The sequence below is a fragment of the Meles meles genome, chromosome 11 (genome assembly GCF_922984935.1).
Source record: "Meles meles chromosome 11, mMelMel3.1 paternal haplotype, whole genome shotgun sequence".
NCBI lineage: Eukaryota > Metazoa > Chordata > Mammalia > Carnivora > Mustelidae > Meles > Meles meles.
The window spans coordinates 27,686,959-27,708,819 of NC_060076.1; the positions used below are offsets into that span (position 1 = coordinate 27,686,959).

A 21,861-nucleotide genomic window follows, 5' to 3' on the forward strand; every position below is an offset into this window, starting at 1 on the left:
TGCTGAAAATGATACCTGGATTTTTATAATATATGCCTTCAAAATCCCACCAGCAATGATCACCTCAACAAAAATATCTTTATTATTTATTGATAGGATGTTTTCCTTTTGAAATATTTTAATAAAATTTTCTCTTTTATCTTACCTCCTGGTTAGGTTTTAAAGTCATCCATGCCATTCCATTCTATTAAGTAATAGAAAAAAATTCCAGGAATTTGAATTTCATTTGCTTTTTTCAGATGAGACCAGAAGATTCTCACTTTGAAAGACAGTTGTTCACTTCTTAAAAAAGAAATGTGAGAGAAAAAGCTACAAGCAGGCAATTTCATAAGAGGGTATCAAGGAAATAAAATATATTAAAAATAAAGATCCATGATGCAACTCTGGTTTCTCATGACTTGTCCTAAAGTTGATGCTTACTCAAGAGATTTGGTTTCTTTTGGAAGTCAATTTAGCACTTATTTTTTACAAACTTCTTCAATCCCTAAGGTTATGAGTCAGAAAGTTAGGATTCTCTAGAGGTAAAGTCCCTGACTTCTGCACATTCTAAAATCCCAATTACCGTTACTTAAAGAACATCTTTCCCAGTTAGACATTTCTTGGGAGTATTCATTGACTATAGATGTATTTGATGACCTCTGCATAATTTGGGACTGGAATCAGAATATGTCCAAAAGTTCTCAGAAAAGTTAACCTTTTCTTGAGAATTTGTTTTTCTTTTTATTTCAGAAATAATACTAGGTCAATCCTAATAGAGTCCTAAATAGTCATTCCACTTCTTTAAACTCTTATTTCTTAAACTCCTTTTATCTTTAATAATTTTGTTAATTCTAGGCCACACATCACAAATTTTTCTTTATACTGTATAATCATAGTATACATTCTCATTAGAATTTGCCACTTTATAGCAATATGTTTTGATTTTTTTCATAGTATTTTTAATATTCCTTTTTAACATTTGAAGAATATGTCATTAAGTGGAATAGCTATAATCTAGCCTACACTTTTAATACTACTGGATATTTTACTTTGTCTCAAGTTTTTTTAGACATTTTGATATAATGACTATCAATATCTATGTATCAGTTTATCCAATCTGCTTTTCCTTCTACTGAAAATTCAGAATTTAAGACAAATCTCTAAGAGATTAATACTATAAAGTGAATTCTTAGTTCATATGCAAAATTATTTTTCCAATCTAAAACTTAACACTTTACACTGCTGCTGAAGTATTTGCACAGACAATTTTTTGTGTATTTTCTGGAACCAGAGAAGATGTTTATTCTTTTTTGCTTGTATAAAATATTACTTTTAGCTTTTCATTTCTGTGATTCCAGTTAGACTGAACATTCCCTCTATGTTTATTTGTTGCTTACATTTTCTCTTTTGTTCTCCAGCCACATCCTTTGCTTAACTATCTGTTGGTGTTTTGATAGTTTACCTCTTAATTAGTGTGAACTCTTTTTTTCCCAATTTTTATTTATTTTTAAATTTCTTTTCAGTGTTCCAGAATTCATTGTTTATGTATGACACCCAGTGTTCCATGCAATATATGCCCTCCATGATACCCACCACCAGGCTCCCCCAACCTCCCACCCCCCGCCCCTCCAAAACTCTCAGATTGTTTTTCAGAGTCCACAGTCTCTCATGGTTCATCTCCTCCTCTAGTTTCCCCCAACTCCCTTCTCCTCTCCATCTCCCCATGTCCTCATGTCCTATTTCTTATGCTTCACAAATAAGTGAAACTCTATGATAATTGACTCTCTTTGCTTGACTTATTTCACTCAGCATAATTTCTTCCAGTCCTGCCCATGTTGCTACAAAAGTTGGGTATTCATCCATTCTGATGGAGCCATAATACTCCATAGTGTATATGGACCACATCTTCCTTATCCATTTATCCATTGAAGGGCATCTTGGTTCTTTCCACAGTTTGGCAACTGTGGCCATTGCTGCTATGAACATTGGGATACAAATGGCCCTTCTTTTCACTACATCTTCATCTTTGGGGTAAATACCCAGTAGTGCAATTGCAGGTCATAGGGAAGCTCTATTTTTAATTTCTTAAGGAATCTCCATACTGTTTTCCAAAGTGGCTGTACCAACTTGCATTCCCACCAACAGTGTAAGAGGGTTCCCCTTTCTCCACATCCTCTCCAACACATGTTGTTTACTGTCTTGTTAATTTTGGCCATTCTACCTGGTGTAAGAAGGTATCTCAATGTGGTTTTGATTTGAATCTCCCTGATGGCTAATGCTGATGAACATTTTTTCATGTGTCTTTTAGCCATTTATATGTCTTCTTTGGAAAAGTGTCTGTTCGTGTACTATATGATTCTATCTATATAACATTCTGAAGAAGGCAACACTATAGAGACAATAAAAAGGTGAGAGGTTCTCCTTGAGATGTTTCAAAAAAATTGAAGCAGAAGGAAAACTTCCAGACACTTTTTATGAAGCCAGTAGTACCCTAATCCCCAAACCAGGCAAAGACCCCACCAAAAAGGAGAATTTCAGACCAGTATCACTGAGGAATATGGATGCTAAGATTCTCAACAAGATCCTAGCAAATAGGATCCAACAGCACATTAAAAAGATTATCCACCATGACCAGGTGGGATTCATCCCTGGGTTGCAAGGATGGTTCAACATTTGCAGATCAATCAATGTGATAGAACAAATCAATAAGAGAAGAAAGAAGAACAACATGGTCCTCTCAACTGATGCAGAAAAAGCATTTGACAAAATCCAGCATCCATTCCTGAATAAAACGCTTCAAAGTATAGGGATAGAGGGAACATTCCTGAACTTCATAAAATCTATCTATGAAAGATGCACAACAAATATCATCCTCAATGGGAAAAAGCTCACAGCCTTCCCGTTGAGATCAGGAACACGACAAAGATGCCCACTCTCTACTCTTGTTCAACATAGATGCTTTTGATCTTGAAGTCCCAAAAATTCATTTTCGCTTTTGTTTCCTTTGTCTTTGGAGACATATCTTAAAAGAAGTTGCTGTGGCCGATGTTGAAGACGTTACTGCCTATGTTCTTCTCTAGGATTCTGATGGATTCCTGCCTCATGTTGAGGTGTGAACTCTTAATGGATTAACACTTCGTTCTTCAAATTTTTTTGTCAAATACTTTCCCAACTTGTGATTTTCCTTAATTTTGACTTGTTATTTTCATTTTCATTGAGGTAGGATTTTCATATGATCCCTGAAAAAATATGAATGAAATTCTCTTTTGACTTGATTTAAAAAAAATTTATTAACATATAATGTATTATTAGCCCCGGGGGTACAGGTCTGTGAATCGTCAGACTTACACACTTGACAGCACTCACCATAGCACATACCTTCCCCAATGTCCATAACACAACCTCCCTCCCCCTATCCCCTTCCCACAGAAACCCTCAGTTTGTTTTGTGAGATTAAGAGTCTCTTATGGTTTGTCTTCCTCCTGGAAAACTATATTGTTTTATGTCTAAGGGTTGGGACAGATTGGTATTTTAATAATATAAACTAATTTTTCCAAAATACTTTTAAAAAAATGTGTCACACTTTCCCCCTTTCATTCCCTCCCATTCATTCATTCCTCCTTATTCATTCGTCAGATATTTACTGAGCACCTTTTATGCACCTGGCACTATGGCAACATTGAGATGAACTTGGACATAGCTGCTAGAAAAATATAGGTTCAGAAATACAGGTTCAAATATTTTAAAGATGAACGGAAAAGCATATTATAGATCACAAAATTTCTACCTTTATCTGTAATTTACATTCTCTTATGCAAAACATTATATCATAAGCAGTTTTTAACATATCATCAAATATGTGTGTTACGTGTTTATAATGGCAAATAGTAGTCTATTATATTTGTGTCTCAAGATTTATGTAATCTATTCTCAAATAATGGTCATTTGTCTTGCTTTCTTTTTTTACTGTTATAAACAATACTGTATTAATGTGACTTATTCTTTAAAGGGAATGCTTTTATTTTATTTTTTAGAATAATCTCAGTAACTTTCATAGTGAATTATGACTAATGAATTATTAATGGGGAGATAGAGATAATTAAATGCATACTCTAATATAATCATTCTAAGTGAAACAGTAAAATTTATTTAGAGTTGGATCTTAGAACTGGAAATCATCTTTATATTAATTTAGTTCTAAACCTTATGAGATGACAGAAACATCTACAGTATGGTTGATGTTCCTTTTATTGTTGCCTCCAAACCCAGTGATGGTTAGAGCATCAGTGGTGGTTATGAAGCCACACAGGTTATTTTTGGACAATCCTCATTATTATAAAGTTCTTCATATTTAACTATATATATATAATCTCTGTGTGCAATTCTAATCTTTCCTTGTGGAACAGCAAGAAGTATATACTCTTTTTTCATGACAGTTTTCCTATTTTTTTTAGATTGCTGTTTCTGAGTCTTTTTCTCGTTATTGAAGTTAATTGACATACAACATTAGTTTCAGGTAGACAACATAATGATTTTACATTTGCATACAATGCAAAATGATCATCTTAATAAGTCTTAGTTACTGTCTATCACCATACAAATTTACAGTTTTTTGTTTGTTTGTTCGTTTGTTTGCTTTTTGTTTTTTTTTACTTCTCTTGCTTTTTTCCCTTTTGGTTTGGTGATTTTCTATTGTGTGATGCTTAGAATCCTTTCTCATTATCTTTTGTATACCTACTAGTGCTTTTTGCTGTCTGGTTACCATGTGGCTCACATATAATAGCCTACATATGTAATAGTTCATTTTAAGTTGATAGCAAGTTAAGTTTGAATGCTTTCTAAAGCTCAATAGTTTTACTTTCTACTTTTCCCCTTTTATGTTCATGATGTCATATTTCACTCAATCTTTTTATTTTGTGTATCTCTTATTACAGTTATTTTTATTACTTTTACCTTTTAACCTTCATACACATTAAGTAATTAATCCCTTGCCTTTGCCGTTGCTCCTAGGAAGATGTTGCTACGGCTGAGTTCGAAGAGGTTGCTGCCTGTGTTCTCCTCAAGGATTTTGATGGATTCCTTTCTCACATTGAAGTCCTTCATCCATTTTGAGTCTATTTTCATGTGTGATGTAAGGAAATGGTCCAATTTCATTTTTCTGCATGTGGCTGTAGAATTTTCCCAGCACCAAGAAGAGGCTGTCTTTTCTCCATTGGACATTCTTTCCTGCTTTGTCGAAGATTATTTGACCATAGAGTTGAGGGTCTATTTCTGGACTCTCTATTCTGTTCCATTGATCTATGTGTCTGTTTTTGTGCCAGTACCATGCTGTCTTGATGATGACAGCTTTGTAATAGAGCTTGAAGTCCGGAATTGTGATGCCATCAACTTTGGCTTTCTTTTTCCATATTCCTTTGGCTATTTGAGGTCTTTTCTGGTTCCATATAAATTTTAGAATTATTTGTTCCATTTCTTTGAAAAAAATGGATGGCATTTTGATAGGGATTTGATAGGGATTGCATTAAATGTTTAGATTATACATATACATATGTATACATATGTAGATATGTGTAGATTGCATAAATGTGTATATTGCTTTAGGTAGCATAGACATTTTCACAATATTTATTCTTCCAATCCAGGAGCATGGAACATTTTTCCATTTCTTTGTGTCTTCCTCAATTTCTTTCATGAGTACTTTGTAGTTTTCTGCATATAGATTCTTAGGCTCTTTGGTTAGGTTTCTTCCTAGGGATCTTATAGTTTTGGGTGCAATTGTAAATGGGATTGCCTCCTTAATTTCCCTTTCTTTTGTCTTGTTGTTGGTGTAGAGAAACGGAACTGATTTCTGTGCATTGATTTTATATCCTGACACTTTACTGAATTCCTGTACAAGTTCTAGGAGTTTTGGAGTGGAGTCTTTTGGGTTTTCCACATATAGTATCATATCATCTGCGAAGAGTGATAGTTTGACTTCTTCTTTGCCGATTTGGATGCCTTTAATTTCTTTTTGTTGTCTGATTGCTGAGGCTAGGACTTCTAGTACTATGTTGAATAGCAGTGGTGATAATGGACATCCCTGCCGTGTTCCTGAGCTTAACGGAAAAGCTTTTAGTTTTTCTCCATTGAGAATGATATTTGCGGTGGGTTTCTCATAGATGGCTTTGATAATATTGAGGTATGTGCCCTCTATCCCTACATTTTGAAGATTTTTGATGCGGAAGGGATGCTGTACTTTGTCAAAAGCTTTTTCAGCATCTATTGAGAGTATCATATGGTTCTTGTTCTATCTTTTATTAATGTGTTCTATCACATTGATTGATTTGCGAATGTTGAACCAACCCTGCAGTCCTGGAATAAATCCCACTTGATCGTTGTGAATAATCCTTTTAATGTACTGTTGAATCCTATTGGCTAGTATTTTGGTGAGCATTTTTGCAACTGTGTTCATCAAGGATATTGGTCTGTAGTCCTCTTTTGTGGTGGGATCCTTGTCTGGTTTTGGGATCAAGGTGATGCTGGCCTCATAAAATGAGTTTGGAAGTTTTCCTTCCATTTCTATTTTTTGGAATGGTTTCAGGAGAATAGGAATTAGTTCTTCTTTAAATGTTTGGTAGAATTCCCCTGGGAAGCCGTCTGGCCCTGGGCTTTTGTTTGTTTGGAGATTTTGGATGACTGTTTCAATCTCCTTACTGGTTATGGGCCTGTTCAGGTTTTCTATTTCTTCCTGGTTCAGTTGTGGTAGTTTATATGTCTCTAGGAATGCATCCATTTTCCAGATTGTCAAATTTGTTGGCGTAGAGTTGCTCATAGTATGTTCTTATAATTGTCTGTATTTCTTTGGTGTTAGTTGTGATCTCTCCTCTTTCATTCACGATTTTATTGATTTGGGTCCTTTCTCTTTTCTTTTTGATGAGTCTGGCCAGGGGTTTATCAATCTTATTGATTCTTTCAAAGAACCAGCTCCTAGTTTCATTGATTTTTTCTATTGTTTTTTTTGGTTTCTATTTCATTGATTTCTGCTCTGATCTTTATGATTTCTCTTCTCCTGCTGGGTTAAAGAATTTGCAAACACCAAACCAGCTCTACAGGAAATATTGAAAGGGGTCCTCTAAGCAAAGAGAGAGCCTAAAAGTAGTAGATCAGAAAGGTACAGAGACAATACACAGTAACAGTCACCTTACAGGCTAATAATGGCACTAAATTCATATCTCTCAATAGTTACCCTGAATGTTAATGGGCTAAATGCCCCAATCAAAAGACACAGGGTATCAGAATGGATAAAAAAACAAAACCCATCAGTATGTTGCCTACAAGAAACTCATTTTAGACGTGAAGACACCTCCAGATTTAAAGTGAGGGGGTGGAAAACAATTTACCATGCTAATGGGCATCAGAAGAAAGCTGGGGTGGCAATCCTTATATCAGATCAATTAGATTTTAAGCCAAAGACTATAATAAGAGATGAGGAAGGACACTATATCCTACTCAACGGGTCTGTCCAACAAGAAGATCTAACCATTTTAAATATCTATGCCCCTAACGTGGGAGCAGCCAACTATATCAACCAATTAATAACAAAATCAAAGAAACACATCAATAATAACAAAATAAAAGTAGGGGACTTGAACACTCCCCTCACTGAAATGGACAGATCATCCAAGCAAAAGATCAACAAGGAAATAAAGGCCTTAAATGACACACTGGACCTGATGGACATCACAGATATATTCAGAACATTTCATCCCAAAGCAACAGAATACACATTCTTCTCTAGTGCACATGGAACCTTTTCCAGAATAGATCACATCCTGGGTCACAAATCAGGTCTCAACCGTATCAAAAGATTAGGATTATTCCCTGCATATTTTCAGACCACAATGCTCTGAAGCTAGAACTAAATCACAAGAGGAAAGCTGGAAAGAACCCAAATACATGGAGACTAAACAGCATCCTTCTAAAGAATGAATGGGTTAACCAGGAAATTAAAGAAGAATTGAAAAAATTCAGGGAAACAAATGATAATGAAAACACAACAGTTCAAAATCTGTGGGACACAGCAAAGGCAGTCCTGAGAGGAAAATATATAGCGGTACAAGCCTTTCTCAAGAAACAAGAAAGGTCCCAAGTACACAACCTAACCCTACGCGTAAAGGAGCTGGAGAAAGAACAAGAAAGAAACCCTAAACCCAGCAGGAGAAGAGAAATCATAAAGATCAGAGCAGAAATCAATGAAATAGAAACCAAAAAAACAATAGAAAAAATCAATGAAACTAGGAGCTGGTTCTTTGAAAGAATCAATAAGATTGATAAACCCCTGGCCAGACTCATCAAAAAGAAAAGAGAAAGGACCCAAATCAATAAAATCATGAATGAAAGAGGAGAGATCACAACTAACACCAAAGAAATACAGACAATTATAAGAACATACTATGAGCAACTCTACGCCAACAAATTTGACAATCTGGAAGAAATGGATGCATTCCTAGAGACATATAAACTACCACAACTGAACCAGGAAGAAATAGAAAACCTGAACAGGCCCATAACCAGTAAGGAGATTGAAACAGTCATCCAAAATCTCCAAACAAACAAAAGCCCAGGGCCAGATGGCTTCCCAGGGGAATTCTACCAAACATTTAAAGAAGAACTCATTCCTATTCTCCTGAAACTGTTCCAAAAAATAGAAATGGAAGGAAAACTTCCAAACTCATTTTATGAGGCCAGCATCACCTTGATCCCAAAACCAGACAAGGATCCCACCAAAAAAGAGAACTACAGACCAATATCCTTGATGAACACAGACGCAAAAATTCTCGCCAAAATACTAGCCAATAGGATTCAACAGTACATTAAAAGGATTATTCACCACGATCAAGTGGGATTTATTCCAGGGCTGCAGGGTTGGTTCAACATCCGCAAATCAATCAATGTGATAGAACACATTAATAAAAGAAAGAACAAGAACCATATGATACTCTCAATAGATGCTGAAAAAGCATTTGACAAAGTACAGCATCCCTTCCTGATCAAAACTCTTCAAAATGTGGGGATAGAGGGCACATACCTCAATATTATCAAAGCCATCTATGAAAAACCCACCGCAAATATCATTCTCAATGGAGAAAAACTGAAAGCTTTTCCGTTAAGGTCAGGAACACGGCAGGGATGTCCATTATCACCACTGCTATTCAACATAGTATTAGAAGTCCTAGCCTCAGCAATCAGACAACAAAAAGAAATTAAAGGCATCCAAATTGGTAAAGAAGAAGTCAAACTATCACTCTTCGCATATGATATGATACTATATGTGGAAAACCCAAAAGACTCCACTCCAAAACTGCTAGAACTTGTACAGGAATTCAGTAAAGTGTCAGGATATAAAATCAATGCACAGAAATCAGTTGCATTTCTGTACACCAACAACAAGACTGAAGAAAGAGAAATTAAGGAGTCAATCCCATTTACAATTGTACCCAAAACTATAAGATACCTAGGAATAAACCTAACCAAAGAGACTAAGAATCTATACACAGAAAATTATAAAGTACTCATGAAAGAAATTGAGGAAGACAAAAAAAATGGAAAAATGTTCCATGCTCTTGGATTGGAAGAATAAATATTGTGAAAATGTCTATGCTACCTAAAGCAATCTACACATTTAATGCAATCCCTATCAAAATACCATCCATTTTTTTCAAAGAAATGGAACAAATAATCCTAAAATTTATATGGAACCAGAAAAGACCTCGAATAGCCAAAGGAATATTGAAGAACAAAGCCAAAGTTGGTGGCATCACAATTCCGGACTTCAAGCTCTATTACAAAGCTGTCATCATCAAGACAGCATGGTACTGGCACAAAAAAAGACACATAGATCAGTGGAACAGAATAGAGAGCCCAGAAATCGACCCTCAACTCTATGGTCAACTAATCTTCGACAAAGCAGGAAAAAATGTCCAATGGAAAAAAGACAGCCTCTTCAATAAATGGTGCTGGGAAAATTGGACAGCCACATGCAGAAAAATGAAATTGGACCACTTCCTTACACCACACACGAAAATAGATTCCAAATGGATGAAGGACCTCAATGTGAGAAAGGAATCCATCCAAATCCTTGAAGAGAATGCAGGCAGCAACCTCTTCGACCTCAGCCGTAGCAACATCTTCCTAGGTACAATGGCAAAGGCAAGGGAAGCAAGGGCAAAAATGAACTATTGGGATTTCATCAAGATCAAAAGCTTTTGCACAGCAAAGGAAACAGTTAACAAAACCTAAAGACAACTGACAGAATGGGAGAAGATATTTGCAAACGACATATCAGATAAAGGGCTAGTATCCAAAATCTATAAGGAACTTAGCAAACTCAACACCCAAAGAACAAACAATCCAATCAAGAAATGGGCAGAGGACATGAACAGACATTTCTGCAAAGAAGACATCCAGATGGCCAACAGACACATGAAAAAGTGCTCCACGTCACTCGGCATCAGGGAAATACAAATCAAAACCACAATGAGATATCACCTCACACCAGTCAGAATGGCTAAAATTAACAAGTCAGGAAATGACAGATGCTGGAGAGGATGTGGAGAAAGGGGAACCCTCCTCCACTGTTGGTGGGAATGCAAGCTGGTGCAACCACTCTGGAAAACAGCATGGAGGTTCCTCAAAATGTTGAAAATAGAACTACCCTATGACCCAGCAATTGCACTACTGGGTATTTACCCTAAAGATACAAACATAGTGATCCGAAGGGGCACGTGTACCCAAATGTTTATAGCAGCAATGTCTACAATAGCCAAACTATGGAAAGAACCTAGATGTCCATCAACAGATGAATGGATAAAGAAGATGTGGTATATATACACAATGGAATACTATGCAGCCATCAAAAGAAATGAAATCTTGCCATTTGCAACGACGTGGATGGAACTAGAGCGTATCATGCTTAGTGAAATAAGTCAATCAGAGAAAGACAACTATCATATGATCTCCCTGATATGAGGACATGGAGAAGCAACATGGGGGGATAGGGGGATAGGAGAAGAATAAATGAAACAAGATGGGATTGGGAGGGAGACAAACCATAAATGACTCTTAATCTCACAAAACAAACTGGGGGTTCCTGGGGGGAGGTGGGATTGGGAGAGGGGGAGCGGGCTATGGACATTGGGGAGGGGAGGTGAACCATAAGAGACTATGGACTCTGAAAAACAACCTGAGGGTTTTGAAGGGTCAGGGGTGGGAGGTTGGGGCAACCTGAGGGTTTTGAAGGGTCAAGTGTGGGAGGTTGGGGGAACAGGTGGTGGGTAATGGGGAGGGCACGTTTTGCATGGAGCACTGGGTGTTGTGCAAAAAGAATGAATACTGTTACGCTGAAAAAATAAATAAAATGGGGAAAAAAAAGTTACAAGCTTACTTTAACAAGCTTGACTTTAGACTGTTGCAACCATGTGGGATCCCGTCTCTGTGTAACCTAATTGTACCTTGCTATCAGACAGAAGTAGGTCAGTCAACTTTTAATGATGTCCTCTGAGATGTAGTTTCCTGCTCAGGTGTAAATATCAGACTGTGCTTTATATTCCTGGGGGAAGAGATTACCAGACTGTAAGATAACAAGTAAAAAATAAACAATGTCTTCTTAGGTCGATTGGCCTCTTTGGAATCCCCATGTTTAAATAATTAGAGGTCGTGTGGTGCTGGAAATTGTCCTTTGTATATTTGCTAAAGAGATGGATAGATAGGAAGAGATAGTTAAGATATTTCAAAAACATTGAAATACATGATGGGGTGATGAGAAATATATGAAATTTGCAGTTTGTTTACTTGTGCTCCTGTCCCCACTACACTACTTCCTTGCTATAGGACCTAGGGCAATTTGTATAAATTTTTTTTTTGGACTACACATTCCTTATTGTATAAGATATGTTTCTTATATGTTCAGGGTTTTATGAAGATTAAATATATATACAGCATCAGTGGTATTTAATGTATTCTTATCCCTGATCTACAGAAAACATTAGTCACTGAAGTGGTTGCTTCATTTTTAAATAATCTACAACAGGAAAGAGGGCTCTTTCTTCCTCTTCCCAGTTTTCTAGAAACCTCATGGAAGTTGTCCAGGGATAGTTATAAGAATTTCCTATCTTGGCTTAGTAAATGTGTTACAGTTTCGTCTTTGTTTAGGATCCTACTGATCCTATCACAAGTTTGGACAAACCACAGGTGACTATCCAGTCTGCCCTACAGAAACCATTCCTGAACCAAGTGGGTTATATTCCCCCATCTCTGCATAAGTATCTCTAATATTGCCAGTGTCTACATTTCCATTTTCTTTTCTTAGAGCTGCAGCATTCTCTTTTAGACTTCTTGAGACTCTCCCTTTTGTGATCTGTGACACCACATAGCCATGCCTCTCTTTCTACCTCTTGGGCAGCCTACTTGCCCTCCTTTCAGTAGTTTTACTTTGTTTCTTCCCTAAAATTTGGGGTGTAGTTATTTGGCTGCCCTGCTTTCCCTCATACTGTGAAGACATTACCTGTAGTATTTGTGTCAAGAGTCATACCATCTATATCATCAGACTGAATGCCCATTGTTGGTGTTTAAATTTGCTTCGTATACGTGTTAGATGCTGTCAGTCTGTGATTCATAATCACCACATGCAAAACCTGATTATCGTCAGACTCTCCCTATTCCTCAGGCTCCTTGGTTTTTCAAACTGAGACCCTTTTTCTAGACTGAGATAAGTGCTGCAAAATGTGGGTGAATAAGCTGATATATTTAATCTTTATAATAAATGAGAAAACTGAGGTTCAGAGAAGTTAAACTACATGCATAGCTAATAGATTAATAAGGTAGATGTGGAGGTGAGAGTCAAAGCTAAATAGTTTACATATTCAGTATTTAATGTCTTTTGCCTCCCTTGATAAACTAAAAATTCTTGTGCCCTAAAAATTCATCTTCTCTAAAGTGCATCACACTGAAAACTCATGACCCTAGGTTTATCTAGCAGTTTTCTGGTTGGTTGAAACATTTGGTTCCTGGTGATATCATCTATAACATGTAAGTGTAGGAATCAATGAGTTTCAAAGGAGGTTGCAATAGTGGGCTCAAGACAAAGTCTTATTCATGGCCTTTCCCATAATCATGGAAAAGTTGATCATCATAGCCCCCTGAATTCACCTATATATACAGTTAACAGCTTTAGAGAAATTCCAAGGATAAATCCAATTACGATATCTTAACTTTTTTGCCATCTGGTGTCTTTGGATTAATTTTCCTGATTCAGATGCAACTGGGTTTCAAGATATTTCCCTTCTGACCAGTAGGCAGTAAAGGAAATTTATGTTTTTATAGTCAAGACTGTGGTTTGAAAACTAGCTTTCCCACTTAGAATCTGTATGATCTTAACTACTATGTGTCTTAGTCTATTCATCTGTAAATTGAAAGCAAGAATATATATTATTGTGAAGATTTAGTAAGAAATAATATCATGTGAATACATAGCACAATGGCTTGCACATTGACTTTGCATTCAAATTGCTTAGATAAATCCGTATCCTTAATTTCTTTTCCTTTTTGCTTCCTTCTTTCTCTAGCCAAGTTTCCTATCAGAATTTAAGTATAAGCATTTCCCTCAGAAAGCTGTTTATTCTATATTTGATAAATTTTATTTTATTATTATTTTTTAGCATTTCTGTCAATTTATTTCTTTTTTAAAATTTTAATCCCAATATAGTTAACATACAATGTTATTTTAGATTCACGTGTACAATATAGTGATTCAGCACACCCTTGCATCACCCAATGCTCATCACAAGTGAATTCCTTAATTCCAATCACCTATTTAACCCATCCTCCCACCTTAACTCACCTCTGGTAACCATCAGTTTGTTCTCTGTCTTTAAGAGTCTGTTTCTTGGTTTGCCTCTCTCTCTTCCCCCCTCCCTTGCTCATTTGTTTTGTTTCTTAAATTCCACATATGAGGGAAATCATATGGTATTTGTCTTTTTCTAACTTATTTCACTTACCATTATACTCTCTAGGTCTATGCATGTCATTGTTTATGGCAAGATTTCATTGGTGAGAAAAAAGAAAAGAGTTATATTTATGTTTCTTTTTCTCTGTAAGTTTATCCCTTCTCACAAGTGTCTTAGAATCAGTGAACCACTCAATGTTCTCCTTTCATAGAGTATATGACTATTGCTATTTTATTTTGGGATATACTACAAAAACTTTCATAATCTACATTTTAGAAACAAGAAACCAACCGTAGAAACACAAATGTCTTGCCCAGTACCTTCTGTTATTTATTTGTGTACGGAAATCATAGTCTGACCAAATACATTGTTTATGCTCTATCTGCTTCATTACATTTCTCAGGCAGAGAACTGACTGTTTACTGCTTTTAAAGATACCTCAAGACAGACTTAAGCATTTGATATGAAGATTCATTTTCCAGAAGTAAAAGCTGAGTGACAGATTGAAACCTCTGAGGAGGTGGCACTGGTAGGCTCCTGATTCTGGGTTATAGAGAAGAAAAGAAAACTGAAAGTAATACTGGAAGCAGCTAAAGGACTGCCATTGTCATGGTGAAGACCCATACCTGGAGTGATGCTGACAGGAGCAAGCAATAGATAGGGAAGCTCAGAGCCCTCGTCATCAGACAGCCTTCTATTCTCCAGTAACTCTTTGGGAAGAATTTAACAGAAGCTAGCTAGCAAAAGAGAAATTGGTTTTCAGTGACCCAGTCCTAACACAAAATGGAGCATAGAAAAATGGATTTGAAGTTGAGAGACAGTAGTTTAATAGCATTAAAATTTATTCCATAACATGTAAGGATGAAAATCTTATGCCTGCTCAAAGCTTTCTGATTTAAATTCACTCAACACTAGTTCTAATAAAACAACCGATGTTTATTGGATGTTTTAGATGTTCAAGGCACTATTTAGAACTGCACATGAATTAATTCTATGAAGTAACCTTAATTACCCATTCACAAGAAAGGAAGATATTATGGGCTTACTCTTAGAATTTGGTAGTTATAGTCTTACTTTAGACTTGTGTGCTATATTTCAAATCCCCTAGGCTCTTCGAAGAGCTTAGATAAAAGGAATGCTTTCTTCTATGGATATCAGTGACTCAATTGCTTCCATGGAAATGGGGCTTCTGTCCTCACATTGGCACTGCTTGTCCTCTTTAGTCATTAGAGATCATCTCAGTTTTGTCCTATTTTTTCTTATTGCCAATACGAAACCGTATTTATTGAGCCACTTGACTCTTTTTCTTTTGTTACTTCTTATCCTTTTATTGCAATTACCAGTTCTGTCTAGTTCTCTTACTGCTTAGGAACTATGTGATCCAACGCAGAGTAGGAAAGTAGTTCTCATTACAACCTGGTCTCTTGTCAAAGTTGAAGAGGAATTGTGCTACCATGTCACCTCTATTCTACTATGTTAAAACTTAGGATGCATGACCAGGGGACTCTTTTAGTTATCCTAGTCTCATTATATACCAAATCCAGATAAGTTATGGTAGCTAGTTAACAAAAACCTCTTCCTCTATATTGTGATAGTCATCATATAGAAAATAAAAGGCAACATTTTAGGGGAGTTCATATTTCAGAGCCAATACAGTTTAGTTTGAAAATAAAACAATGAATCAGCTTTCTTTTTGAATAAGCCTTGTTACCTCATATACCACAGACATACATTCCTACTCTTATATAAGATACAGTTCATTTATTTAATAAAATAAATATTTATATTTATCAAACATCTGTTATGTGCCAGTATCTATTCTGGGTCTGTGGGTTGCTGTGGGTAATAAACAGACAAGTTCTTACTTTCAGAAAGCTTATAGGGTGGACACAAACAGTAAATAATGAATAAGTTAAAAATGAATATAGAATATGCCATTTTCCAATCAGTATTTTTTGCATAATTAATTAAAATGTGCTTATTTTAGGTTACAGAGTATTTTTAGTACACTTTTTTTTAACTGAGCATTTACTTCTTTATTTTATATTTCCATTTCAGCACTATTATGTTCTTTTTAAAGTTTTTATTTTAATTCCTGTTAAGTAATGTACAGTATTATATTAGTTTCAGGTGTTTTTAGTGCACCTTTTTCCTGTATTACTTTCTGAAGTTTTCAGAGTGACTATATTTTGCCTGGGCTCTTTAAAGAGATTTTTTTTGCATTTCCATATTAGTATTTTAAAACCAGAAACATGTTTTGTTTCTATTTTAACAACAAAAAGCTAATAGTAACAACAGCCACCAAAATTTTTCTGTCAGATGATTTTGAATGCCATGTGGTGAATTTGTTTTCACGTGGTCATTTTCTCTTTTCAGATTTTGTGTCTGCAGCAGCTTTGGATACTCAGTCACATAGTGTAAATCGGTACTCATATTCCATCAGAGTTTCTTCTACTCAGCATGTTCTTCATAGCAGCCTTTACATCCTTGTTCCTCAGACTATAGATGAGAGGATTGAGCATGGGAGTCATTACTCCATAGAAGAGAGAGATGAGGGCTTCAATGATGTCTTGATTTTCAGCACCAACAGAGCTTTTAGATTTGGGCTTTGCATACATGAAGAAGGTGGTTCCATAGAATATAATTACTACCGTTAGGTGGGCTGAGCAAGTGGAGAAGGCCTTACGTTTTCCTTCCGTGGAAGGGATCCTCAGAATAGTGGTGACAATAAAAATGTAAGAGATAGAAATAACTAGCAGTGGAATAACCAGAACAATCAGATTTGATCCTGCCATGCTGATCACATTGATTGAAATATCAGCACAGGCCAATTTTAGGATAGCCAGAATTTCACAGACAAAATGGTTAATGACATTATTAGCACAGAATGGTAACTGCATTGCAAGAGATGTCTGCAACACTGAGTCAACAAGCCCAGTGGCCCAGGACCCAGCTGCCATGGGCACGTAGGTGTTTTTCCTCATGATGACAGGGTATCTCAATGGGTAGCAGATGGCTACATAGCGGTCAAGTGCCATCATGCCTAGAAGCACACACTCTGTGGCCCCCATAGCAAAGGAGAGAAACATTTGCACCATGCACCCAGAAAAGGAGACCCTTTTCCTTACTGTCAGAAAGTTGTCAAGAATTAGTGGGACAGAGGAGCTGGTGTAACACATGTCCAGGAAGGAAAGATTACAGAGGAAGAAATACATGGGGGTGTGCAAGTGAGAATCATAGATGATTACTGAGATAAGGACTCCATTTCCCAGAAGGATCATCAGGTACATCCACAAAACTAGCACAAAGAAAACTGTCTGGAGCTTTGGGTGGGCAGAAAGCCCAACAAGGACAAATTCTGTCATCATGGAATCATTGGTCCTTTCCATTTTACATATACTCTTTCTCCAACAGCACTCTGGATGGTAGAATAGGAATTTGTTAATGCAGTATCTGCAAGAGCTACATCTTTTAAGAATCATATTCTGTGTTACTGCTGTTCTATATTTGGATGTAACAGTATAAGTCTATGGCAGATTTCTCACTGAAAACCCAGGCCACCAGAGCAGGAATCTTAACCTGGTTTTCTCAGGGTTAAGAGAGAGTACATTTGATTATAGGACATTTGGATCCCAAACCAGTTTATTGCCATTCCTAGTAATTCTGCCTCTTAACATATTGACTGCAAGTGAGCGGTCTATAGCCTGGATGCAGCAGAGAGATGTGTTTTATTCGACAGTCTTTTCAGCACTGTGGGTTTTTTTGTTTGTTTGTTTGTTTTTAAAGATTTTATTTATTTATTTGACAGATCACAAGTAGGCAGGTAAGCAGTCAGAGAGAGAGGGGGAAGCAGGGTCCCTGCTGAGCAGAGAGCCCAATGCGGGGCTCGATCCCAGGACCCTGGGATCATGACCTGAGCCGAAGGCAGAGGCTTTAACCCACTGAGCCACCCAGGCGCCCCAGCACTGTGTAAATTTGAACTAGAGGTCAACATTTTACAAGCAGGAGATATGGTATAAAAATCTATACTTTCAACTTATTTTCAAATAAATTATAATATTTTAAATCATTATACCAATTTCCATCTTCTAGATCAGTTACAAATTACCCATTGGATTTGAAGCATGTTCTCCATTCCACCAGATTGCCCTCCTCTCTCTCTTATCTGCTTGCCACTGAAAGTGAATATTAGTTGCCAATTAACATGTTATTCTCAGTTGATTTCATTCATTAATAATACCTGATGGGATTGTATATGTATCTGAATTTTCAACCCATAGCTGCAGGGCCACCTTATCCAATAGGCACTGTAGGCCTACCATACTGTTAGAAACCTATAAAAATGTTTTTATTTCTTTTAAAGTCTGAATAACATGATAAACTTTTGACCTTTAGTATATAATATTAGTATATTTATCTTTATATCAAAATAGCTGTAAAATATAATTTTTAATATTATTTCATGGAGGAAAGGGCCCATGTTGGCAAAAGTGTGCAGAGACCATCAAAATTATAATGCAGTCCTGTATAATCAAAGCACTTTTCAGAGCTTATTTTGGCCTGCTGGTGACATATCTGCACAAAGCCTCATTGAGGACAGTGGCTTCATTGAAGAGAGGGACATATCTTTATATTACTCCAGTAACTATCTTCATACAGTGCTGAAATATGTGTCCAAATGACTTTTTCTTACATTTTTAAAATTTAATTTCTTTTCACTGTAACAGAATTCATTTGTTTATGCACCACACCCAGTGCTCCATGCAATATGTGTCCTCCATAATACCCACCACTAGGCTCCCCCACCCTCCCACCCCCGCCCCTCCAAAACCCTCAGATTGTTTTTCGGAGTCCATAGTCTCTCATGGTTCATCTCCCCCTCCAGTTTCCCTCAACTCCCTTCTCCTCTCCATCTCCACATGCCCTCCGTGTTCAAATAACTGTTTTTTTTAATGTGTTCAAATAAATGTTTTTAATAGAAATAAAGTGAAAATACTTCCAAAGCCAATTTTATCACGAATAGAGACATAATATTATATATTGTAGTCTCCACTTAATTTGTTTATTTTCACCTCATACAAGGACTATCACTGAGAGATCTGCTGTAATAATAGTGCTTTCATTCAAAGTGTACACATGTAACTAAACCAGTGATGTGTAGCCATTATGTTTTAGCAAACCAAATTTATACAGAAGCATAGCATGTAAAGGAAAGAAGGAATTTTCTCTGATTGGAGTTACACTGATTTGCCAAAGAAGACAAAGTACTATTCCTTTCATACCCTAATTACTTTTTCTCCAAACTCAGTTTGGTTTAAGAGGATTCTAAGCGGCATAGTTTGAAAACCACCAATATAGTGAGTTAGAAGTAATATTAATAATCTGCATTTTAATAGTTTTATTAGAAACGACAATACTAAAATAGTAGTTTATGTATTGATTACTCAATGCCAGATACATATCTAAATTCTTTTATTCATAACAATCCAAAGAAGCAGGGATTATTATTCTTTAAACATTTAGTAAACATTTGGTGGCACCTGGGTGGCTCAGTGGATTAAAAGCCTCTGCCTTTGGCTCAGGTCATGACCTCAGGGTCCTGGGATTGAGCCCTGCATTGGGCTATCTGCTAAGCAGGGAGCCTGCTTCCCCTTCTCTCTCTGTCTGCCATTCTGCCTACTTGTAATCCCTGTCTTTCAAGTAAATAATAAAATATTTTTAAAAATTTGGTAAATATTTGGTAAACATAAATAAATCATGATATAAATGGACTAGAGACAATTAAAAGTAACTATTTCAAGAGGTGCAGGAAATGAATTTGGTGGAGGTCAATTCATAATTTTCATATCAACTATTTGAAATTTCACAAACATGAGATAACTTCTTAATCTTGAGAGAAAGCTATGTGCCAAAAACGTACATACATTATTATTGACTAATAATTGAAACAGTTTATACATTCTCATGATCTGTGATGAGATACAGATGCCCACTCTTACATAGATTTGGTAGTTCTGATCAAAATCATATATAATATATTGGATAAAAATATAAGACTGCCAAAAAAAAAAACCACTGCCATTTTCTCCCAAATTAGTTTCTACATTTAATCAAATGTATTCAAAAGTTTAGTTAAAATTTTTTGAGGAATGTGAGTATTCATCCTAAATTTTATGTGGAAGAATTAAAGTATACAACTTAGTTAATTTTATAAAGGAAAAATGAAGGAATCGTTCATATTTGAAACACACTGCAAAGCTACAGTGATAAAAATATTATGATAATGGCTCAAGGACATTTATATAGTCCATTGGAAATGAGATCTCAGATATAGACATGTGTATACAGGAATTTGGTAAATCATAATATTGTCACCCCAAAGCAATGAGGAAGCAACAGCTTAGTAGGTCGTGTTAGGAAAATGTCTTTATGTATGGAAAAAGGTAAAATTAGATCCTTGGATTACCATATATAAAAGTCAAAACCAGGTGAATTAAAAATTTAAAGGTGAAAAAAAGAAATTACAAAATTAATAAAAGACAATATAGGAAATCCTTGTGAACTTATAGTGGAGGCAAAAACTTTTAAAACAAGATACAAATGGCATAAACTATGAGGCAAAACTTGGTGGACTTAATTCATTAAAGGGCATCACAGATAAAGTTAGAGAACTATAGAAAGGAGTTGCAATATCTAAAACTGACAAGTAACCCTCTTGATAGAATATACAAATGAAACAAAGAAAAACCACAAAAACCACAAACGCTTTTGCTAACCCAAAAGGTAAAGCTTTAAACCAATAGATAACTGGTCAAAGGATATGAATTAGTGATTCATGAGAGGTATTTCCTAAGCGGCTAATGAATATATGGAGGGATTCTCACACTTTGAACATCAGAAAAATGCTCATTAAAACAGCCATAACATATCATTCATGTTCACTAGAAAAGTAGATAATAGTTAAAGTTGGCAAGGATATGGGGAATTATATTCTGTTGGAGTGTACACTAGTATACTAGAAAACTCTCTGGTTGTATTGGACCCAATGATTCTAGTCTTGGAAATATGTTCCAGATAAGTTCTTGCTCAGGACTATAAGGGGGTAAGCATGAGGATTCTCATCATTGGACTGTGACGAAAGGGGGTTGGAGAAGCCTGGATACCCATCATCAGAGTAATGGTTTTATCGCATGTAAGAATGCATTATAGAACACTCTGCAGAAATGAGCAGCAAATGAACTAGGCTCCACAGAGCAATATAAATAGATCTCTGAAGAAGTGTTTAAAAAGTAAGCAGTGGGGGGCGCCTGGGTGGCACAGTCTGTTTGACTCTTGGTTTTGGCTCAGGTTATGATCTCAGGGTCTTGAGATTGAGCCTGGAGTTGGGCTCTGCACTCAGCACAGAGTCTGCTTAGGTTTCTCTCTCCTTCCCACTCCCCCCAAATAAATAAATAAATCTTTAAGAAAAGTAAGCAGTATTGTGATTTATGGCACAATAAAATTTACATATAAATTTAAGATACGTATTTTACAAGGTACCTACATTTTAGGGACAAATCAAACAAATTTTTGTGAAATCAGTGATTATGGGAGAATATAGGAAGTTTTGTAAAGGCTGAGGAAAAGAATGTATGGAGGGAAATAATGTAAAATACAGAGGAGTATGATTAACTAAAGCCTAAGTTTAAAGGGAACACGTAAAAACACGTAAAAATCATAGAGAACAATATAGGGCATATGCCAATGAAGGAGCTCTGATTTTAAAAAAGAGTATAGTTTTAATTGAGGGAACTATCATAAATGTAAAAATAAAGGAAAATTGACTTCTGACTTCATAAAAACAATACACAGTGGATTGGAGGGAAAAAATTAAGGTACTTAAAAGGAAAAAAATGGACTA

General features: G+C 36.0%; 1 protein-coding gene across 1 annotated transcript; it reads right to left on the bottom strand.

Moving 5' to 3' along the window:
* Positions 1-16,390: 16,390 nt before the first annotated feature.
* On the bottom strand, positions 16,391-17,350 carry LOC123953215 (olfactory receptor 13C8-like). Its single transcript, XM_046023262.1, has one exon. The coding sequence runs from the start codon at positions 17,348-17,350 to the stop codon at positions 16,391-16,393; it is 960 nt and encodes a 319-aa protein (XP_045879218.1).
* Between the last annotated feature and the right edge of the window lie 4,511 nt (positions 17,351-21,861).

What these genes read in the sequence shown, in the direction of transcription:
- LOC123953215 (XM_046023262.1), bottom strand. Translation starts at nt 17,350, where the DNA reads ATGGAAAGGACCAATGATTCCATGATGACAGAATTTGTCCTTGTTGGG.